This window comes from Rhagoletis zephyria, unplaced genomic scaffold (assembly GCF_001687245.7).
Source record: "Rhagoletis zephyria isolate East Lansing unplaced genomic scaffold, Rhagoletis_zephyria_1.1 Rzeph_scaffold_03643, whole genome shotgun sequence".
NCBI classification, from domain to species: Eukaryota; Metazoa; Arthropoda; class Insecta; order Diptera; family Tephritidae; genus Rhagoletis; species Rhagoletis zephyria.
In genome coordinates, this window is record NW_016160726.1 from 16,418 (window position 1) to 35,303 (window position 18,886).

The 18,886-nt window shown below is 34.4% G+C and overlaps 1 protein-coding gene and 1 long non-coding RNA gene across 6 annotated transcripts; both read right to left on the reverse strand.

Annotated features, from left to right (window-relative positions):
• Window positions 1–7,505: 7,505 nt before the first annotated feature.
• On the reverse strand, window positions 7,506–10,414 carry LOC108369396 (uncharacterized). Of its 2 annotated transcripts, none has more exons than XR_001848501.1 (3): window positions 9,544–10,414; window positions 8,009–8,223; window positions 7,506–7,931 (listed from the first exon to the last, which is right to left on the reverse strand). It is a non-coding gene; the product is annotated as an uncharacterized LOC108369396 (long non-coding RNA). The 2 variants fall into 2 exon arrangements; XR_001848502.1 differs by having other exon boundaries at window positions 7,506–7,778; window positions 7,964–8,223.
• Window positions 10,415–13,479: 3,065 nt separating this feature from the next.
• Sply (Sphingosine-1-phosphate lyase) lies at window positions 13,480–18,548 on the reverse strand. 4 transcript variants are annotated; one of them, XM_017624493.1, is made up of 9 exons: window positions 18,354–18,548; window positions 18,231–18,292; window positions 17,390–17,758; window positions 15,582–16,006; window positions 15,287–15,523; window positions 15,011–15,220; window positions 14,705–14,943; window positions 14,500–14,646; window positions 13,480–14,442 (listed from the first exon to the last, which is right to left on the reverse strand). In XM_017624493.1, the coding sequence occupies exons 3-9, from the start codon at window positions 17,541–17,543 to the stop codon at window positions 14,217–14,219; spliced, it is 1,638 nt and encodes a 545-aa protein (XP_017479982.1). In that variant the 5' UTR covers window positions 17,544–17,758; window positions 18,231–18,292; window positions 18,354–18,548; the 3' UTR covers window positions 13,480–14,216. The 4 variants fall into 4 exon arrangements, with proteins under 4 accessions (XP_017479982.1, XP_017479980.1, XP_017479981.1 ...); XM_017624491.1 differs by having other exon boundaries at window positions 17,390–17,871; XM_017624492.1 differs by having other exon boundaries at window positions 18,231–18,548.
• Between the last annotated feature and the right edge of the window lie 338 nt (window positions 18,549–18,886).

The window sequence follows — 18,886 nt, forward strand, 5'->3', positions numbered from 1 at the left end:
AATCAAAATTTTATATTATCATTTTGAAGTTATCTCTGACGGAGTTCGAATATGGGACCACCTACAGCAGAATATGGAAACAAATATGAAATGCAATAAAATAAAATAAAGTAAATAAATAAAAAAGTAAAAATAGAATTTAAATAGTTAAATCCAAGTTAACTTATAGTTAGAAACATTTCCCGCAGAGTATATACTAGGTACCAGGAGGTACATATACATATCTCGGGTTGGTAGAGTCGATAACCAATAATACCGTTAAAAAAAGCGGAAAGTTGTGTTTCGGGGAAAAATAAAAAATTACTTTTCATTAATATTTAAATTAAACAAAATGAAATGGGACGTCCATCCATGCAAACTTAAGTAAATTTTGGTAGTAGTGATGCTACAAACGTTTTGTGCATGTATATAGAGTGGATATGTAGTTATGAATATACATTGTATATAGTATAAACATATGTAGACATATATATGTGCATAGTATGCCCATAGAGACAAATTACAAATATCGTCGTAGACTATAAATTCGCATGTAAGCCAGCAATTTAGCAGACGCGTAATTACCCAACAACTCCACTACCAGCAATACTGCTCAAACCAACAGCAACGGCTATAAACAAATGACATTTTTCAATAGACATATATTTACATTAGGGTGCCTCACCAAAAAAAAGTTGCGGTTTTCTACCAGACTTTCTTTCAGACTTTTCCGAACATATTTCGGAAAAATATTAAGATTTATGCGAGCTGGAATGGTTTGAAAATACCTCCAAAAATCTCCTTGTTTTGATTCCGTTGATAAAATGTTAAAACATTTGATGCAGACCTTATANGATACATTTCCCGCAGAGTAGATACTAGGTACCAGTAGGTACATATATATATATATCCACTTGGTAGAGTCGATAACCAATAATACCGTTAAAAAAGCGGAAAAATATGAAAAACTACTTTTCATTCATATTTAAATTAAACAAAATTAAATGGGACTTGGGACCATGCAAACTTAAGTTAATTTTGGTAGTAGTGATGCTAGAAACGTTTTGTGTATGTATATAGAATGGATATGTAGATATGAATATATGTACATTGTATATAGTACTATATACATATGTAGACATATATTTGTAAATACATATGAGCGTAGTATGTCCACAGAGACAAATTACAAATATCGTCGTAGACTATAAATTCGCATGTAAGCCAGCAATTTAGCAGACGCGTAATTACCCAACAACGCCACTACCAGCAACACTGCTCAAACCAACAGCAACGGCTATAAACAAATGACATTTTTCAGTAGATATATATTTACATTAGGGTGCCTCACCAAAAAAAAAGAGTTGCGGTTTTCTACCAGACTTTCTTTCAGACTTTCGCGAACATATTTTGGAAAAATATTAAGATTTATGCGAGCTGGAATGATTTGAAAATACCTCCAAAAATCTCCCTGTTTTGATTCCGTTGATAAAATGTTAAAACATTTGATGCAGACCTTATAAGCTCAAAATCTTCTAAAATCTGAAGTGATTTTTTGGAAAAAATATTTTTTAAAACTAATCGGTTCAGCTCACGTATGTTTTTCTAAAATATGTTGGCGAAAGTCTCAAAATATAATGATTTTTCTAATATGGAGAGTGAAGCACCCTAATGTACATATATATGTGTATAGTAGCGACTCCAGCGCTCTGTGGCAATGCGTCGCGTTATATGTTCAACGCTTGTTGTTTGCTAGTTTAATGCATGTAATTTTAGCGAAATGACAGCACCTACAGCCAACTTAAGAAAAATTAAAAAAAAAAGTGGCAAAGCAAATTAATAAGCCACCGTTGCGTTTTTTTGAGTCTTAAGCAAGTATATTAAAACATATACTAATAGAACTCACATTTGTTTGCTGCTAAATTTATTGTAGGCAGACTTTTTTATTGTGGGTGTACTTGTATTTAATTTTTTATTGCAGGTGTAATTTTAACGATAATTTAATTTTTTTGTTCGAAATTGTTTCTACTTTGTAAATCATAAAACCGGAAATGAGTATTAATTGCATATCATTTATGTATTTATTAAAACACCCATTTGTTAGTAAAATTTATTAGTTGAATTTACCAAAAATTTATTTGCCATCAATAAGTTCATCATATACAAATTGACTTACATAAGTGGCAACTTTGTCTGTAGAATAATTGCAATCACTGCCTAACAGCAACAGCTAGTAAAACAGCTGACTTTGACAAAAAAGAAAAGTAAGCGCGCCACCATCACAAGGAGAACAAGCGAAAGTTCCAGTTGCAAAATAAACGAAATAAAAAGAAAAAATGTATGCAGGAATTCACACCCGCGTAGGTGAGTAAATCCATTAAAATATTTACAATGTGTTAGTAGTGGAAGCGGATGCATAAAAAGCAATTGAAGCGATGCGATATGTAGTCGTAAACTCGGCGTGGATGACTCGTTGACAACATTATACCGACTTAAGCTCGGTGTGCAAGGGAAGACTGCTTCCGTGGACTTTTTAAGTTTTAAAAGTAGAAGTGTATTGCCTTGAACGAAAAAAGTCACTTGAAGAAAGTGTCAGGGTGGACGACAGTTCTTACTTCTCAATTCATACTCGTAAGAGCATTTTAGCGCGGCTTTTAATGTAAAAGGAATGCTTAGTTTATAATTTTTGAAGAAATTTGTTGAAAAACTGGCCTGCAAACTATCGTTATATTTCCAACACAGAGGTGGCTTTCATCCTCCACCACCACTAGGGGATACCGCATACTTTCAACCCTAGAGCATTTTCAACCATTCGTATGACAAGAGCCAAACAGCAGATCCGCTGTACTATATCAATGTCGTTGTAAAGCTCATACAGCTCATCGACTCTGTGCCCGCCGTTAATAACGCTTAACGGTACTTATATCTTCCGAAGAATATTTTTCTCGAACACATCTGTTGGAGATGCGGCCTATATCAGGCTTCGTTTGCAGATAGGACGGCGATTATGATAAAAAGTTTGGCATGTGACAGTGATGGCCCATTAAGTGTACTCAAGAAAGGAAAACCAATATGTTTAAGTCTGGAGACTATTTTAAGATTCAACACCTGAATTCCCATCATACAGGGCCCAGTTACACCAACTCTATTACCGTCTCCAATGCCCCGAAGGTCAGAAGGAACTTGCATGCCAAAGATTTAGTTTAGCTGACTTATTTCCATTGTTCTGAGAGCAAACCACCGATACTTCTCTTTCTTTGCAAACTTATAACTCTTCAAGGGTGCCCTTCCTAGCCTAATCATTAGCTCTACAGTTTCACACATGGCTACTGTGAGTTCAGCCGTACCCTAAATTAAGGGCTTCAAGCGAATGTGTATTAGCTCTTTGATAGGCAGTTATCAGAGCGTCAGTGCGCAGGAGATGAAAATTTAGGACTCAAAGGCAGTTGTTTGTAGACCCACATTTTCAATGCATTTTCAGCTGAGATAGGGCGTTCTTCAATCAAATACTGAAGTAGGGCATTCTTGAAAAGCTTTCTGAGATAGGTCGATCTTCCACTCAGGTGTCGATATAGTATTGTGATAGACAGTTAACAACTTCTCTTGTGGCTGAAAATTCACGCCCATAAAAGTCCGAATGGTCTGTAAGTCTCAGACCGAATTTCAGTAAGTACCCCGATAAATGAAATTAGTACCGACGTTATTGATTATCTTTGAGTCGGCTTAAAATAGGTAGTAGACCTGCTATTAAGTTCTGTTTGATTTTCGCATTATCACTCTCGGCAGGTCTAGAACATAAATCTTTTAGAAAACAGAAGAATTTTATATCGCACTCTTGGTAGGTCAGGAAAAATTTTCGTAATTCTATTCAGAATACTGAAGTTTCCAAACCTAAGGTCTCTAAGATAAGTAATCTATTCGAGGACATTTGGTAAAAGTTCTGCATTACATGCATTATACATATGTATGTCCATGGGGCCATGGAGATTGCCTAAGAACTTATCTTATCTCATGCTAGGCCCCCGGTGATGATCTGGTGAAATATACATATAGTAAGATTCTAACAATCGCTACATACATATTGTTTACTATTTACGACTTTAGGAGACGTCTTTCCCTCAGCAGATGTAAGGCGGTTTTGGGATACCTTGAACATTCCTTAAGTTACCGATTTCAATACAGTGTACTACTAAGAATATCTTTTATATATTTTGCGTCGGCAATATATGTAAGTAAGTGTAAGTGTTTGGCCTAGGTTATCCTCCGATTTTCGTCGTGCGCTTTAATGTTGTCACACAAAGGGGAGGGATCGCCAGTTTTACACCGACTCTGAACGGCGATTGCTTTTTTATGAAAAGCTGTTCTTCATGGCAGAAAAATACTCGGAGGTTTGCCATTGCCTGCCAAGGGGCGACCGCTGCGGCCTGCGAAATGGTAGCGCGCACTGCTAACTACTACACCACAGCGGCCACATCGGATAATTCTATTACACTTGCAGAACACATCTAGAATCATACTGCAAGATTGGAACAGTGAAGAATTTCGCTTAGTCAGAGTTTGTTCTTTTCATAACAAAACTGAAAAATATGTTGGTAAAATGGATTTGAAAATTTTGTATTTTGATTTTTAAGAGTTGATAACATTTTTTAAAATGTTGAAACGACACTGAAGACTAGTCATCATTTTTTAAATTCCTATCCATATTTCCTTTTTTATTAAGTCTTACTTATGTGTGTCTTATTTGTCCATTTTTTTTTTACAAGGCCGTTCATTGTACTCACCGTAAAAATATTTATGTACATATGTCCCCAGATTCTAAGGTGTGTCGCGTTTGTTTGCATTTACTCAGGCAACCAGTAAACTACTAATTTTTCGTTTTTGCCTAAGGCGACAAAACCGCTGCCATCATTCTGTCATTCTAAATTAATTCAAACAAATAGACCTAACTACTATATATGTATATGTATACCAGCTTGTAGTTGTTGGTGCACAAGCATTACCCCACAGCGGTATGCCTGAGCATGCGCCGTTGGAACGCCTACACCGCAAACAAATCAAATTAGTCAAATTGTGGAAAAATTCGTGTGCTTTCACGTACAAACAAGATTGGGGGAAAATAGATTGCTAATGGCAACTATGTTCAACAGACATACATACATACATATACATAAGTACACACTCAGAAAAAAGCATTTCCTTAAAACAAGAAACCAGTTTCCTTATTTTAGAGTTACTGTTTTTTCCTTAATATTACGAAAAATGTATTCAATTGAGAAGTTTTTCCTTAATTAAGGTTCATGCTAAAAATAGTGCGTCATTAATTTGAGGACGTAAATTTACTCAATATAAGTAATAATTTTGTCAGTGCTGTTAAGACGAAGTTAATTGCTTTCCTCGCAAATGTCGACTGTGGCGTCGCACAGTGGGGGAAAAAAGTTGCTGTGGACAAACAATTTCGCGAGCCCAAATATGAACCGTTTCTCAAGTTTCTTTTTGTTTAAATAGGAGATAATGAAATTTCGAGTCGATCTATCCGTGGCGATTTTTTTTTGAAAAGCGCTAGTTTTTTATTTATTTATGTTGAAAAATTAAAGAAAAAAATGTTTACTTTTGAATACTTCCATTTTTTTGGAACATACTTAACAATAACAATAATTTCAAATGTGTGCTATTATTTAAAAAATTATTCGTAAATATTTTTCCATAGGACACATTCAATTAAAAAATGTATTTAATTTGTTATTTTTACTAATATCTATTTTGAAAGCCGTTTTTTTCTGTTCGAAAAACTCGATAACAGCTGTACCGATATTTTTGAAATTTAGGACATCGAATCTAGACTCTCAAGGCTGATAATAGAAGAAAAATAATTTCGATATATCAATGGGCGTGGCACCTCCCATAACAACTGAAATTTTCACACAACATGTCTATGGAAGTATTCATCGTAGAGTGCTGCAACTTAATATAGAGATATATAATATTAACGCCAAAATGCAAAATAAATGGGAGTTATTGCATTTCTCACATTAGAATGTGTATGTAAGAAACTTAAAATCGGTTCATATTTGAGCTCTCAAAATTGATTTGTCCACAGCAATATTTTTTGCCCCACTGTGCGTCGCGTGAAGACTACTGCTAAGGTAAGTCAATTATTTCAATTCAAATATAAATTATAAATTATAAAATTAATTTCATACATGGAAAAACCTGAATTCTCAAATACCATAAAAAATTTATGATATTCTTTTAATACAATTTAAAAAATTTCAATAAAAAAAGTAAAAAAAAAAATGAAATGAAAAAATAAATAAAATAAAAAATAAATGAAAAAAGAAAAAAATAAAAAATATGTAAATGAAAAAAAGAAAAAAATAAATAAAAAAATAACAATAAAAAAATTTCCTACTCTGGGACACGAACCTTACATCTCTCGGCGACTGTTTGAGCGCCGTGAGCAAAATGACATACTTATTCCTTTTTACCTTCTTACCTTCCTTTTATTAGCTCGGGATGTAACTATGTAATATTGATGCGCCTAAAAAATGCAGCGATTTCTATTCTCAAGTTACATACTTGATGACAGTACGAATGGCAATTATAATAGGGAGGTTTTAGTTTTTTAAACTATAATTTTATTTTATTCCTAAATAGAAAGAAAATATTACTGAAAACTAAGAAATTGTGTTTTCCTTAAACTGCGTCAAATCGGAAAAGTACACAGAATAAATTTAAAAGTATAAAATAAGTTTGTCGAGAAATAACGACTTGCACGATTTAGATTAAGTAATTTGGATTTTTTTTCAGTGCAATGTTTCTTTTTATTTTATTTTATTTAAGTAAATGTTGAACAAAATTCTTTTAGTGTATTTTTTTCAATTTCGCTACAACAAAACGAAAAAATACACCGTAAAAAATAGGTTACTATATCAAAACGGAAAAAAAACTTTTTCTAAAGATTTTTTTTCAGGTTCCAAAACGATAAGCATAAACAAATTATTTTTAAATTGAAGATTTCGTCGGTTATACTGCAAAACGTTCGCTTCTGGCATCCGTTCATCTTAATCAGCCAAAGGTAGACAGCTTTGTCATTCGTTTATTAGGGTGTAACGATTTGCAGACGCATTTCGGTGCAAGTAAGAGCTCATATACATACATACATGTGTAAGTGTCAAACAGTGGACGCCGAGGAGGGAGGCGCAGGGTTATTTCATTATTTATTTAATATGTGCATATATTTATTAGAATACTAAAGGCCAAATTCACGGTGCGTAGTTAACTCAGAATCGGCAGTTAACTACAGATTTTTGTACTGAAAAACTTTAGTTAACTGTCGATTCCGAGTTAACTACGCACTGTGAATTTGGCCCTAATTGTTTATTCGATGGGATGACTACCCACCCTTATGCAGGCGGTACCTACATACATACATACATGTTTTCAGTACACATTTTGTGTTTCATGGCTTCATTTATGAATTATTTTTTAAGCTCGATCTACGGTTAAACTTGTTTAGAAGTCTCGAAATTAGTCAACAAATTCTATGGCATTTCATCTCCAATATAAAGTTTACAAATACATATCTTTGCTTAGAATTGTGTGTTTACCTGTTAGTTTTTAATAAAATTGTAAGCCGCTCACGTCATTAAGTCCACGTAATCCACGACAATAAATACATACAAGTTGAATGTTAAACTTGTCGAAATCCAGTTTTGAGCGGAGCATTAATAAGTTTATTTCTTTATACGTTTTTTCATAATCCATTAACATTTTCGTATAGGTAGGCAAAAATGTTTATTCTAAAGTAGCATTTATGAGAACAAAGCAACACTACGATCAAAGGCTTAAAGTTACGAACAGTAAGCGACGCTAGTAGACAGCAGCACGTTGCTTTGCTTTCGTTTTGTTGTAACGGTCAAAAACAATAAACCGCTGATCGACTTTGAGTTGCACTTGAAAATTAATAAAAAATATATGTACGTACATGCATAAGTATGTAGATATGTATGTATATTGCAAATGCTGGTACTTTTTCACTTTTTCACTGCAGCTGTTCACAATTAGTACTAATTTGTTTTCTTCGTATTCATTTTCTTGCTTTCTGAGGTAAAATATAATTTTTTCCATGCAATAATTGACACTTAATTCTGCTCAGGGAACATCCAGTGCAGGGCCGTATAGAGAAATATTTCATTTGCAAAGTCGCATATTTCAGTGTTTATTTATGCGCTGTAGATTCTGCCTCTATGAATGTGTATGTATAGGTACTTATTTATAAATGTATTTTTTTTCTACTTATAAATATTTGTTGTTAAGATACGCGACTTTGACTTGGTATCAACAAATTGAGTAAACAAGCAGTTCGGGGAGTGGTAANAACAAAAGAATGTAGAAAAATTTAAAAACAAAAAAAAAAGAAAATCATTAAAAAGCAGAAGCGAAAAAGAATGTAAAAGGAATATGTTTGCGAACAAGTGCAAAAATATAGCTTTTGCCGAAAAGCGGGTCACTTTCTTGAATAATGCTCTTTTTTTACTCGTATTTTTCGACACCACCTGACAAAAATCTTATTTTTTTCGCGCAAATTTAACTCTCACTTGTTACTGAAATAACATGATAACCATTTTGTTGTCATACATCGACCATAGCCTTGGTTTCGTGTAAGTGTAAAATATGGATGGTCAGGTGACCGACCCGCTTAGGTGTTTGTAACACGATGAGTTCCCAGTCAGCAAACCCACAAGCTAACTCTACTCTCTACTCAACTCTAAATACTCAATGAAAGCAAAATTATCTACATAGTTAGACCGCTTAAATTGAAGACAACATGCCCAGTTGAAGATCCTCAATGCCTCCCAATGAAGGCTGAGCGCAACATTCATTCAGTTACTGACCGAAGATGGGAGATCTATAGTTGGATCCGTTTTAAGGAATACCAGGTCTGAGTGCGCTCTAGGCAAATTACCAGATGTCCCATTAGCCGGTACTCCATAGAGACCTGCCACCGAGGGTAAAACAAGTACGTTTATGTTAACCAACATAATTTATCTGAGACTAGAATGGTATGCAGGAGGTTTGAGCCAGGGCACTAAAAATTTTAGAATCTAGGTACTTAGCAAAGTCTCGCAGCTTTTAGTAAAAAGTAAATTTTCAAAATATTAACATCCTTAAAGAAACGTATTTTTTATAAAATATCCTACAATTTTAAATATTTTTCGTTAGTTTTTTTGCATAACTTATTATTTTTACATTAAATAAAATAAAAAAATAATTAAAAAAATACCTAAAACTTATAAAAATCCCTGGAAATTTTTTTCCGAATATTAAAATATTGTTTTAACTAAATTTTCTACACTAAGATGTTAAAAAAATCTACTTCCAAAAGAAAATAAATTGTTAGAATAAGCACCGTTCAAAATAATTTCTCTCGGAATTTTTAAGTTACGCACACTGTGCTGCAGGTTTCTTTTCGAATATAAAAATATTGCTTTAACTAAATTTTCTACACTAAGATAAAGATAAAAAAATCTCCTTCCAAAAGGAAGCGTTTGTTAGAATAAGCACCTTTGAAAATATTTTCTCTCAAAATTTTTAAGTTACGCACACTGTGCTGCTTTATATGTCACCATAGAAATGTGTAGTATGTTTGCATTTTTTTTTTTGTTTCAAAAACTCTTTATCAAATTGCGTTTCCGTCGAAATTCGTATTTTCAATTAAATTTTTGCACTTTCGAAACACTGTCACTGCTAAGCAGCAAGAACAATGGCACTTTCTTGAATAGCATGAAGAAGATTTTAAATATTCATTTTGAATATCACTGCACTTCAGTTTTGCATTCTTTCCGTGCTGTTATTTAATACACTCGCATCAGTTGGAGTCATACGCGCCGTCTCTGGGTGTCCAAAAACACCAAAGAATCAACAACGAATGTTCTGCTGCTTCTTCTTATTTTTTGCCTATTTATTTATTATTTTTTATTTTTTATTTGATTTTTCCCTTTGCACTTGTTATTTGTGACACGGCTAACGCCGACGGCTACGCAGTACTAATAACAACGATCCACCAACCATTCGCTGCGAACGTCGCTTCACATTTGAAGTGGCGACATTATGGAACTTATGCGATTGGCCGCTGCTGGAGCCAGTCAGTCACTCTTTTGGTTAACTTTTGTTGTTGCTGTTGTGTATTGGCCAAATGCAAGCAGCGGATGTTGGAGCGGCAGGCAGAGCGCAAATGAGCAAGTTTTACTGTCTGTTGTGAGTGGAGGTACAAAAGGTGGCAGTGCTGAGGTAAGCGTCGTTGAAAAAAAAAACAAAAACGACTAAAAAAGTGGGCTAACAATATTTATGAGTTCTCTACAAATGGGCATATGGACATAAATAACTTACATACATACATACATAGGTATTTGTTCTGCATTTGTAGGAAGGAGGGAGGAAGCGTGGTTGTTTTCGCTATTTATCACATTTGCTAATTGTAGATTTTTTGTGGAGACTTACTTATCAGCGACAGTGACTGACTGCTAGAATTAGCTAACTGCCGAGCCCAAGTATACAAGTGTGCGAGGTCTGGCTGTGATGTCACTGCAAAAATTGTTAACACAAATTTGAGTTGGTTTCATTTGATTATTCTCTGAAGCGCTGGAGAGTTACCAGAAGAGTACACTAAGTCGCTCCCTGAATTTAATTGCTAATCGCTTACTCAATTGCTCACCTGGCCATTCGTTTATTGAATAAAGTTAACCGGAATTTCAAGCGCGAAAAAAACACGCAACATAACAAGCATTTGATGGAATTTTAGAGATTTAAGATTTGTTGGAAAAATTTTTTCAAGCAGAAAAATATGTAAATTTTTAACTTATTTTTGTACGTAAAATAGTTGTAAAAGTTTAAGGATAATTTTTTTTTGTAAAAATATTTTCATTTTTTTTTGTACAAATAATAATTTTTTTTTTGTAAGTTTCAGATATTTTAAGGAAGCTAGTTATAAAAAGTTTTTTAACTATAATATGCATATTTTAAGAAAAGAAAAAAGAAATGACTTATTTTGAGTTGGGAAAAATAGTAAATTTCGATCTTTATTAATATTTTTTTATAACTATAATGGTCGTTTTCTCAAGTAGCTTCTTATTTATTTGTCCTTCAAACACATTTGACATCAAAATTTGTATTTAAATGCTAATTTTCGTAAGTTAAAAAATATAGTTTTTAAAGAAAATGTTCAGAAAAATGTTTTTCTTACGAAAAATATATAAATTCAAAAATATTTTGGCAATTTTGTGGACATTTTTTTGGTGTTATTTTAAAAATTCCTTTCTTTTGAAGAAAATTTCTACACTTTGTTTAGAAATAGTTCTTACAATTTAAAGCGTTAACGTTTTATTTCGAAAAAAAGTTCTTTTCAAAAAGCTTCAATTTAAAATATATATATATTAATACTCCTTTACAAAAGTTGAAAAAGTTTAAACAAAATTGTGTCTCTCGTGCTTTTTAAATAACCTTTTATATATATTTCTAGGCAAAAAATACAAGTTTTAAGGAACTAAAGCTCATAGAAAGTTTCTACTCAAATTTTAATTAATTAAAAAAAAACATATATATTTCTGCAAATTTCTGCTATTAATTTGAAGAATATCAAAAATTTCGGATCTATAGATTTTTACTTCCACAAATAATTCTTAAAAAACACTCCATTTAGAAAAAAGTGCAGTACAGTTTAAAAATTTTTTTTTAAGTTCATTCATTTTTTTTTGGAATCCATTCATTTTTATTCCCAACAATAATTATTTCGAAAAAGCTCTCCACAATTTTTTCTTTTCTCGCATATTTAAAAAAAATGCATTTCCAGTCAAAATCGTCCGGGCATCTTTAAGAAGATAGAAAAGCGACAGACATGTTTTTTTTTTGATTTTGTGTAATAAATACCTATCGCTTTGATAACTTCCAATAGTGACGATAAAGTCCTCTTCCATTTGCTGGCAGGGTTAGTCATTTGGAAACAGACACAACGCACATAAGATCCATATGGAGTAGTATTTCTGAAATCATTTCCTTTTCTTTTATTTTTTAATATGTTCATCGGCCAAAAGCCGATTTTTGATCGTGTTACTTGCTGTCAACAGTTGACATTTTTTTCGTGTGCCACTTTTCGGCTCAATTGCTTGCATTTCTTTTAGCTGTTTTTGTTGCTGCTCCATCTGCTGACAGCCATTTGTGGCAGACTGTTTTCGTTTTCGATTTGTTTTTTTACTTGCATAATTTTGTTGTTGCCTCTTGGCGTTGCTATGTCTGCTGTGTCGGCGCAGCGCTCCATGCCATATTCGAAGCTATTTGGTTGTGTGGGTGTTTTATTATTTATGTTGCCGGTTGCCATTTTTAGTGCGCTTTATGTTGTTGTTGTTGTTCTTTTTTATTGATGGGTACCATTGCAGTTTGTGCTTTTGTGTGCATGGTGATTTACTGTTGATCATTGTATTTTGGCCTTTCTGTAAGTTACTCGATTTTACTCAAATTTTATTTTGTTTTGTTTTTATTGGTGATTATTAATCATCGATTAATCTTTTAAAGAAAAATTTGCGTATATTAAAATCTTAGATCACCTGCAATTTTGTTCTAAAGTCTAGCCCCTATTGCTTTCGCGTTGTTCCTAGATGAACTAATAATGTGCCTAGAAGTATGCAACATAAGTTACGCAAACAACTTATATTTTGCATATTATTGCATGCACTTCTCAGACAGGTTATAAAATAATTTCTTGAAGTCACAGAAAAGCGGAAGTTGTCAAAGTCGACCCCTTACCTGATTACGTAGGTATGTACATGTCAAAAAGCAGGTTGCTGGCCATTTTAAATAACTTTTTTATTACTGTATAAAGTGCGTCTTAGAGCTTCTATGTTGCTACTATGACGCCATTTCGTGAACAAACTTTGAGAATCGTTTACTAAAAACTTGCTGATATAATAGCTTTACCTAAAAAGCACCTGTTGCCGGGAATCGTCGGTATTTTTCACGGTATCCGATTTTTGAATGATCTCCTCAGTTTTTTTTTTTTTACTTTGTCGGTGACGGCCACCTGCAGTAAAAGAATGAAGTAGGTTTCGGTTTTTCCAACTCCTTTGCAGGAACCTCGCACCTAGTTCTTTTCAATATCTTATTCTGGCTTCCAGAGGCAGCTACATTTTTCGCCTAGATTTTTGCCACAGACCTATTCCTCTTTGCGAAGTATGATGGAACTCTCTTCATTTTCTTTGGTAACGAATAGTCGTGTATCAGTTTCCGACCTTTTCAGAGACAATGATTTCCTTCTTCGTCTGCTTCTCCTGCCCGACACTGCTGTATACACGCAAGGCAGGGATGGTTCTATGTGCAACAATATCTCATTTTCTAAGCTAATATCAGCAAAGTTGTTTTAATTTGAACACCTAAGTATGCACATACATATGTAATTATGTACATGCAGTCTGGAATTAAATTTGAAACTCTTAGTTAATTGTACAGGTGTATATGTATGTACATTGTTTAGATTTTCTGGCTAATAGAAACATTTATTATCTCAACTAATGTGTACATTTAACATATTGCAAGTAAAAACATTTTTAAAGATATATGCATGTAAGTTTTGTTTTTATCATTACGCTTAAACTATAAATATGTATGTATAGATGGGCTCGAAAATCCTTTGCATACATATATACATACATACATTTGTGTGTATTTTCTTAAAAAATCATAATATAGTTAAAGGACCATGAGGCTGAGGCAAATTAAGAAAAACTTGGAATGAAAAAGCCATTAAAAAAGTATAAATCAAAATATGTAAAAAAGGACCTTATTGGAAATCGATTTTGAATTATAGAAATTAGGTACATGTATTTTAAATTGAATACTAAGTACTTTTTATAGCAAGCATCATAATTATCCAGCTCCGACTAATTATTGATAAAAAGAATTTTCATTAAAATTAGGCAGGACAAGAATAATCAAATGATTATTCCACAATAATATATTTTAATCAAATTTGCATTCGGGTAATTAGTATGTGTTATAAAAAAATTATATTTTGAGTCGCATCTGGACATCTAATATAAAAAATTACATTCTCAAAAAAATTGCACAACTCTTTATACGAAACTTCTGCCCAAAAATGGGGACATCTAAATTCTCTACACTTAAATACGCTACTACAAAACATCAACAACAAAATATTCACGCTCAAAGTGTACTTTCCGCCCGAGAACTCATTTCTTGTTTGGCGTATAGTACATGCTATTGAGGAAAGCACGCGTCACATCGCCCACCACCGTGCGATCTGGTATACCTTGAGCCACGCCATAAATAGCCATTTTACCCTCAACTGGCCGGCCAGGATCCTTCATTATCTCTTCAACGGCCCCGTTGAAGTCAGCTAGGAACTTATCAGCCACGCCCGGTTGCGTATGCATATCAGTAATGCAAATATGAATGCTAAGAACGGAGAGAATATAAGATTTGAGTTCTTATTCAAATTAAATCGTAGCTCACCCCGAAGGAAATTGTAGCGCATTTAAATTCCAGCCCAATTTGCATAACGCATCCGAGAGACGGAAAATATCGAAGACATTTGAACCAATTGCCACCACTGAAGTGGCGGGCTTACCAAACACGAAGACGCCTTCCACTGCGCGTATGCTGAAAATACATTTATGCTTTTGGCATGAAACGTTTAGTGTTTAAATTGCTTACTCACCCAGCCTCAACGTAGCGCGCTGTGTCGACAATACGCTTAGTCGCTTCTAGATAACCTTCATGACCGAAACTCATCATAGTCGCCCAGCAGGCAGCAATAATGCCACCTGCACGAGAGCCATTCACAGTCGGTGAGCCATAGACGCCGCCTGGCCAATCGGTGGTTACAGTGAATTGATGATTGAGGTATTTATGATCGGAGTACAATATAATTGAGGAACCTTTGGGCGCAAAGCCATACTAAACAGAAAAGAGTATACTTCAGTTTCAACTGGATATACAGTAAATCGAGCTATTTTTGACAAACCTTGTGTGTATCTGCTGAGATACTAGTTACGCCATTGACAGCAAAATCGAATGGTGGGATTTTATAGCCCGCTTCTCTTGTCAGCGCCACAACAAAACTACCCAGACATGCATCCACATGCACGGGTATGTTGTATTTGACACCAAGCGCGCCAATGGCTTCGATGTCATCTATGGTGCCATAGGGAAAATTAGGTGCTGAGCCGACGAGCTAGAAAGGGATAGTTTTATGTTTTTTACCAACGATAAATTCTTAATTAAGATGAGCTCAGCATACCAGTATTGTATTGGAGTTAATAGCACGTTTTACGGCCTTTACATCTACATTTAGCGTTTTCGGATCCACATCCACATATCTGATATGTATATTGAAGTACTGTGCTGCTTTGTCGAATGCTGCATGTACTGTCTTCGGCACAATCATATTCGGGCGCTGTACGTTACGTGTCTCACGCGCATAATCACGATATGCTTTGCAGGCCATTAATATAGATTCAGTGCCGCCGGTGGTCATCTGAAATATATATATATTTCTTAATTACTTCTATTAAAGGGGTTTTCAGCACACTTACCGTGCCACAGCTATTGGCGTCGCCATGGAAGAGCGTACATGCCATACGCACCACTTCTGCTTCCATTTTACATACACCAGGAAAAATTTCAGGATGCAGTGGATTCGTGTAGGATGTCTTGCCATAAACTTGGGTAATTAGCTCAACCAATTCCTCATTGAAACCATACACTGCACCCGATACGCGCCCTTCGCGCCAGTTATAATGACCGATATTTAAATGTTTATCAACCAGTTGCAGAATTTCATCATGGCCCAATCCGTGTTCGGGCAGTTCAAGTGACCAAGTAAGATTTGTGCAGCTTCTGCGGATTTCACCCTCGAAATTGTCTTTGGCTTTCGAGACTTCTGCATCGATTTTGCGACGTACAGCGGGTAACCGTTTGGCAAGACGAAAGAATTGACGTTTGCCGCGCACTAAAATACCTAAAAAAAGGGCGAGAAGAGATAGTAATCGAGAATATATTCGAAAATAGAAAAAACATTCAGCTTTTTTCTATAAAAGAGCGCGACTGTCTCCAAATTTCCACCTACATATCGCCGTTTAAAGAACAAAACCGCGTATCGTGGTTCTGCGCAGCCTCATAACAGACATTTGTGCCAAAAAGGCACTTTTTAAACGACGATATGTACATATTACAAAACCCAATTGACTTGCAATGAATAAATTTGCGATTATAAAATTCTGTATACGGTTAGCAGCTCAATCTATGGCCTATCGGATTCGAAAATTAGGCCTGGCAAGTACAGTAGATTAACGAAATCGGCTATAATCGAACTTTGAACCATGATAAAATCTGTTTTGAACCCTAAAAGGAAAACAAAAGCGTTCAAATTTATATTGAACTGAAATAGAGTATGATGACCTACGGAATATATTTTTTGTTTTTGCTGATGGAATGCACGACTGACTCTACCGCTAAGTAATGTTTTTACAATCTTATTTGAAGAGAAGACGCAATATCCCAGAAAGCTCTTTTAGAGCATATACGCTTGGCATAAGGTAGTATTTACCTGCTAGTACAGGGCCCCGTATCCGAGCATTAAGAATTTTGTACCGCTGCTCATTAGACATACTATATACATATATATCATCGGTTAAAGTACAGAAACGGGTATCGTCGCTCTGCAAAACTGCATAACTAACATTTTTTGCCAAAAATTGGATTTGCTCACCGAAGCTCTGGCTCAAGCCTTATCCATTCGTCCTGAAATATGTATACTAGCCTGAAATGCGAATGTTTTTACTCTCTACTGTAAAATTTGGGCAACCTCACATAGGAGCGTTTTGCATTATCTTGATATGCGGTTTTGTACTTTAAACGACGATATCTACATATAGAAGGATTGTAAAGAATGTCTTCTTGACAAATTTTAGTTTCAAAATTTTAATTTGCCATTAGACTGTATTAAAAGTACATAAACATTAGAAAAGCAAACCCTACTTTTCTTTTTCCACTCTTATCACTTGTATGTATACAATGTTTATAGCCCCAGTTATCAGTGCTATTAAATACTATATATTTGTGCTGTTGCTCAAAGAAAAAATTATCAATTTACCGGTCTGATCCAATAACATTAGCATAAAGCACATTGCCGATAATTAGACTAAAGTAAGACAGACAAGATGTTCAATAGAACTATGCTTTATATAACAACTAATATTAAATGAATGGCTGCAAGTACAAAACCGCCAATTAGCAATTCATTATTTCTTAAATTTCTTACCGATTAGCAATTAAAAATCGGCGAAATGGCAAACGAAACTGTACACATACAAAACTACAAACATTCATATGATTTACTCACTTTCATCATGATTGATAAATGTCCATAGCCAAACAGTTCCCAGCACCGTTGTCGCCGTAATAGTTGCTACTAGCCAAGGTTCTCTATTACCAAATGCCCGATTCACTCCACCTGTTAATACCTTTGTGCAATCGACAACTTGGAATGGTGGCATCTTAACTCCTTCACTTACTTCTCGTTGGGTTCGTTAGTTTATTTGGAATTTGTACTTTAATAATCAATCACTTTCGGTTGGTACATATGTGTGTATGTACATATATACATATGACACACAAAGCACGTATTTCTGAGCACACTGTCGATCTGCAGGCGGCGCGATTGTACTATGTATATCTTATGCTTGTGTACCCGTTGAAGGCGCGCTATTAACTAATTGCAAAGTGTTCAATTGAACACAAAGTTTACTTCACGTACATTAGGTATATGTACTATATATTTGCATAAATATGTAGTTGCTGATGTAGTACGGGCGCACCTAATAACTTTGTTGATGATAAAGTATATGAAATAAAGGGAGAAATGTTAATTTTCTTTGTCCGTCTGATAACAAGTATTATGAGCTCTAAAAGAGTTTATAACAGCAGGCAAATACACAAGCAATGTCTACATATGTATATATGCATGTACATAGTTACATACGGGTGGACATCTTTTTATTGTACTCATTCTTTTCAATGCTTTGTTTGTTTGCACCTCAGCGGATTGAGTACTCCCGAAAACAGATCGTCCGACAGTGTTAATTGTATCGCTGCATTCAAGTTTGCATATTTTATATATTTAGCTTAACATTGGCGCGGTCACTGACACAATTTATAAACTGGTCGACGACTTCTTTACTTACCTTTTAAAAATAATTAGCTTTTCAATTTTGCATACTGCCGTACGGAATGGTGTCTCAATTGCCTTCAATTAAAATGCACATATATTTAATTTATTCGGGTTTAAAATTGTGTAGATACTCTACCAAATACATTTATTTATCAAAAAAAAATTTATGGCTGCTAATTTGACAAGTGAGTTTCTTTTTGATAGGAAAACAGCAAAATAAATTGATAACAAGGCCTTGATTGCCAATTAATAAACTTTTCAAACAGCTGATGTACGTAAATAATAGTAAAGTTGGCTGCATTTGCCTACAAATGCTACTGGGAATGAATGCGCTCGGTGTTGGAAAGGGAAATTCCTATTAGCATAAAAATAAACTAAAAAAATGCTAATGCCTATTTGTTATCGATACTTTTTTTTTTGATAATTCTTATGCGTAAATATTTCGATATCGGCGACCGCTGTGGTGTAGTGCTTAGCAGCGCGCTACCATATTACCACTGTATATTTTGTGCTTAAGATTTTAGGATGCAAAAATCGCGACTACTCCATGCATGCATGTAAAGAGTACTCCCGAAGGACCAAGGAGTACTCCAAAATTAACCTCAATTCATATAAAAAAATATGGTCCAATTAACATTGCGATGTCCCTGGGCAGGACCATATACTCCA

Excerpts from the sequence above, each read along its gene's own strand:
- Sply (XM_017624493.1), bottom strand. The coding sequence starts at position 17,543 with ATGCCACCATTCCAAGTTGTCGATTGCACAAAGGTATTAACAGGTGGA. Across the intron at positions 15,524-15,581 it reads ACGCCAATAGCTGTGGCACG|ATGACCACCGGCGGCACTGA; the intron begins GTAAGTGTGCTG and ends TATATATTTCAG. Across the intron at positions 14,944-15,010 it reads TCTCAGCAGATACACACAAG|TATGGCTTTGCGCCCAAAGG; the intron begins GTTTGTCAAAAA and ends TTTTCTGTTTAG.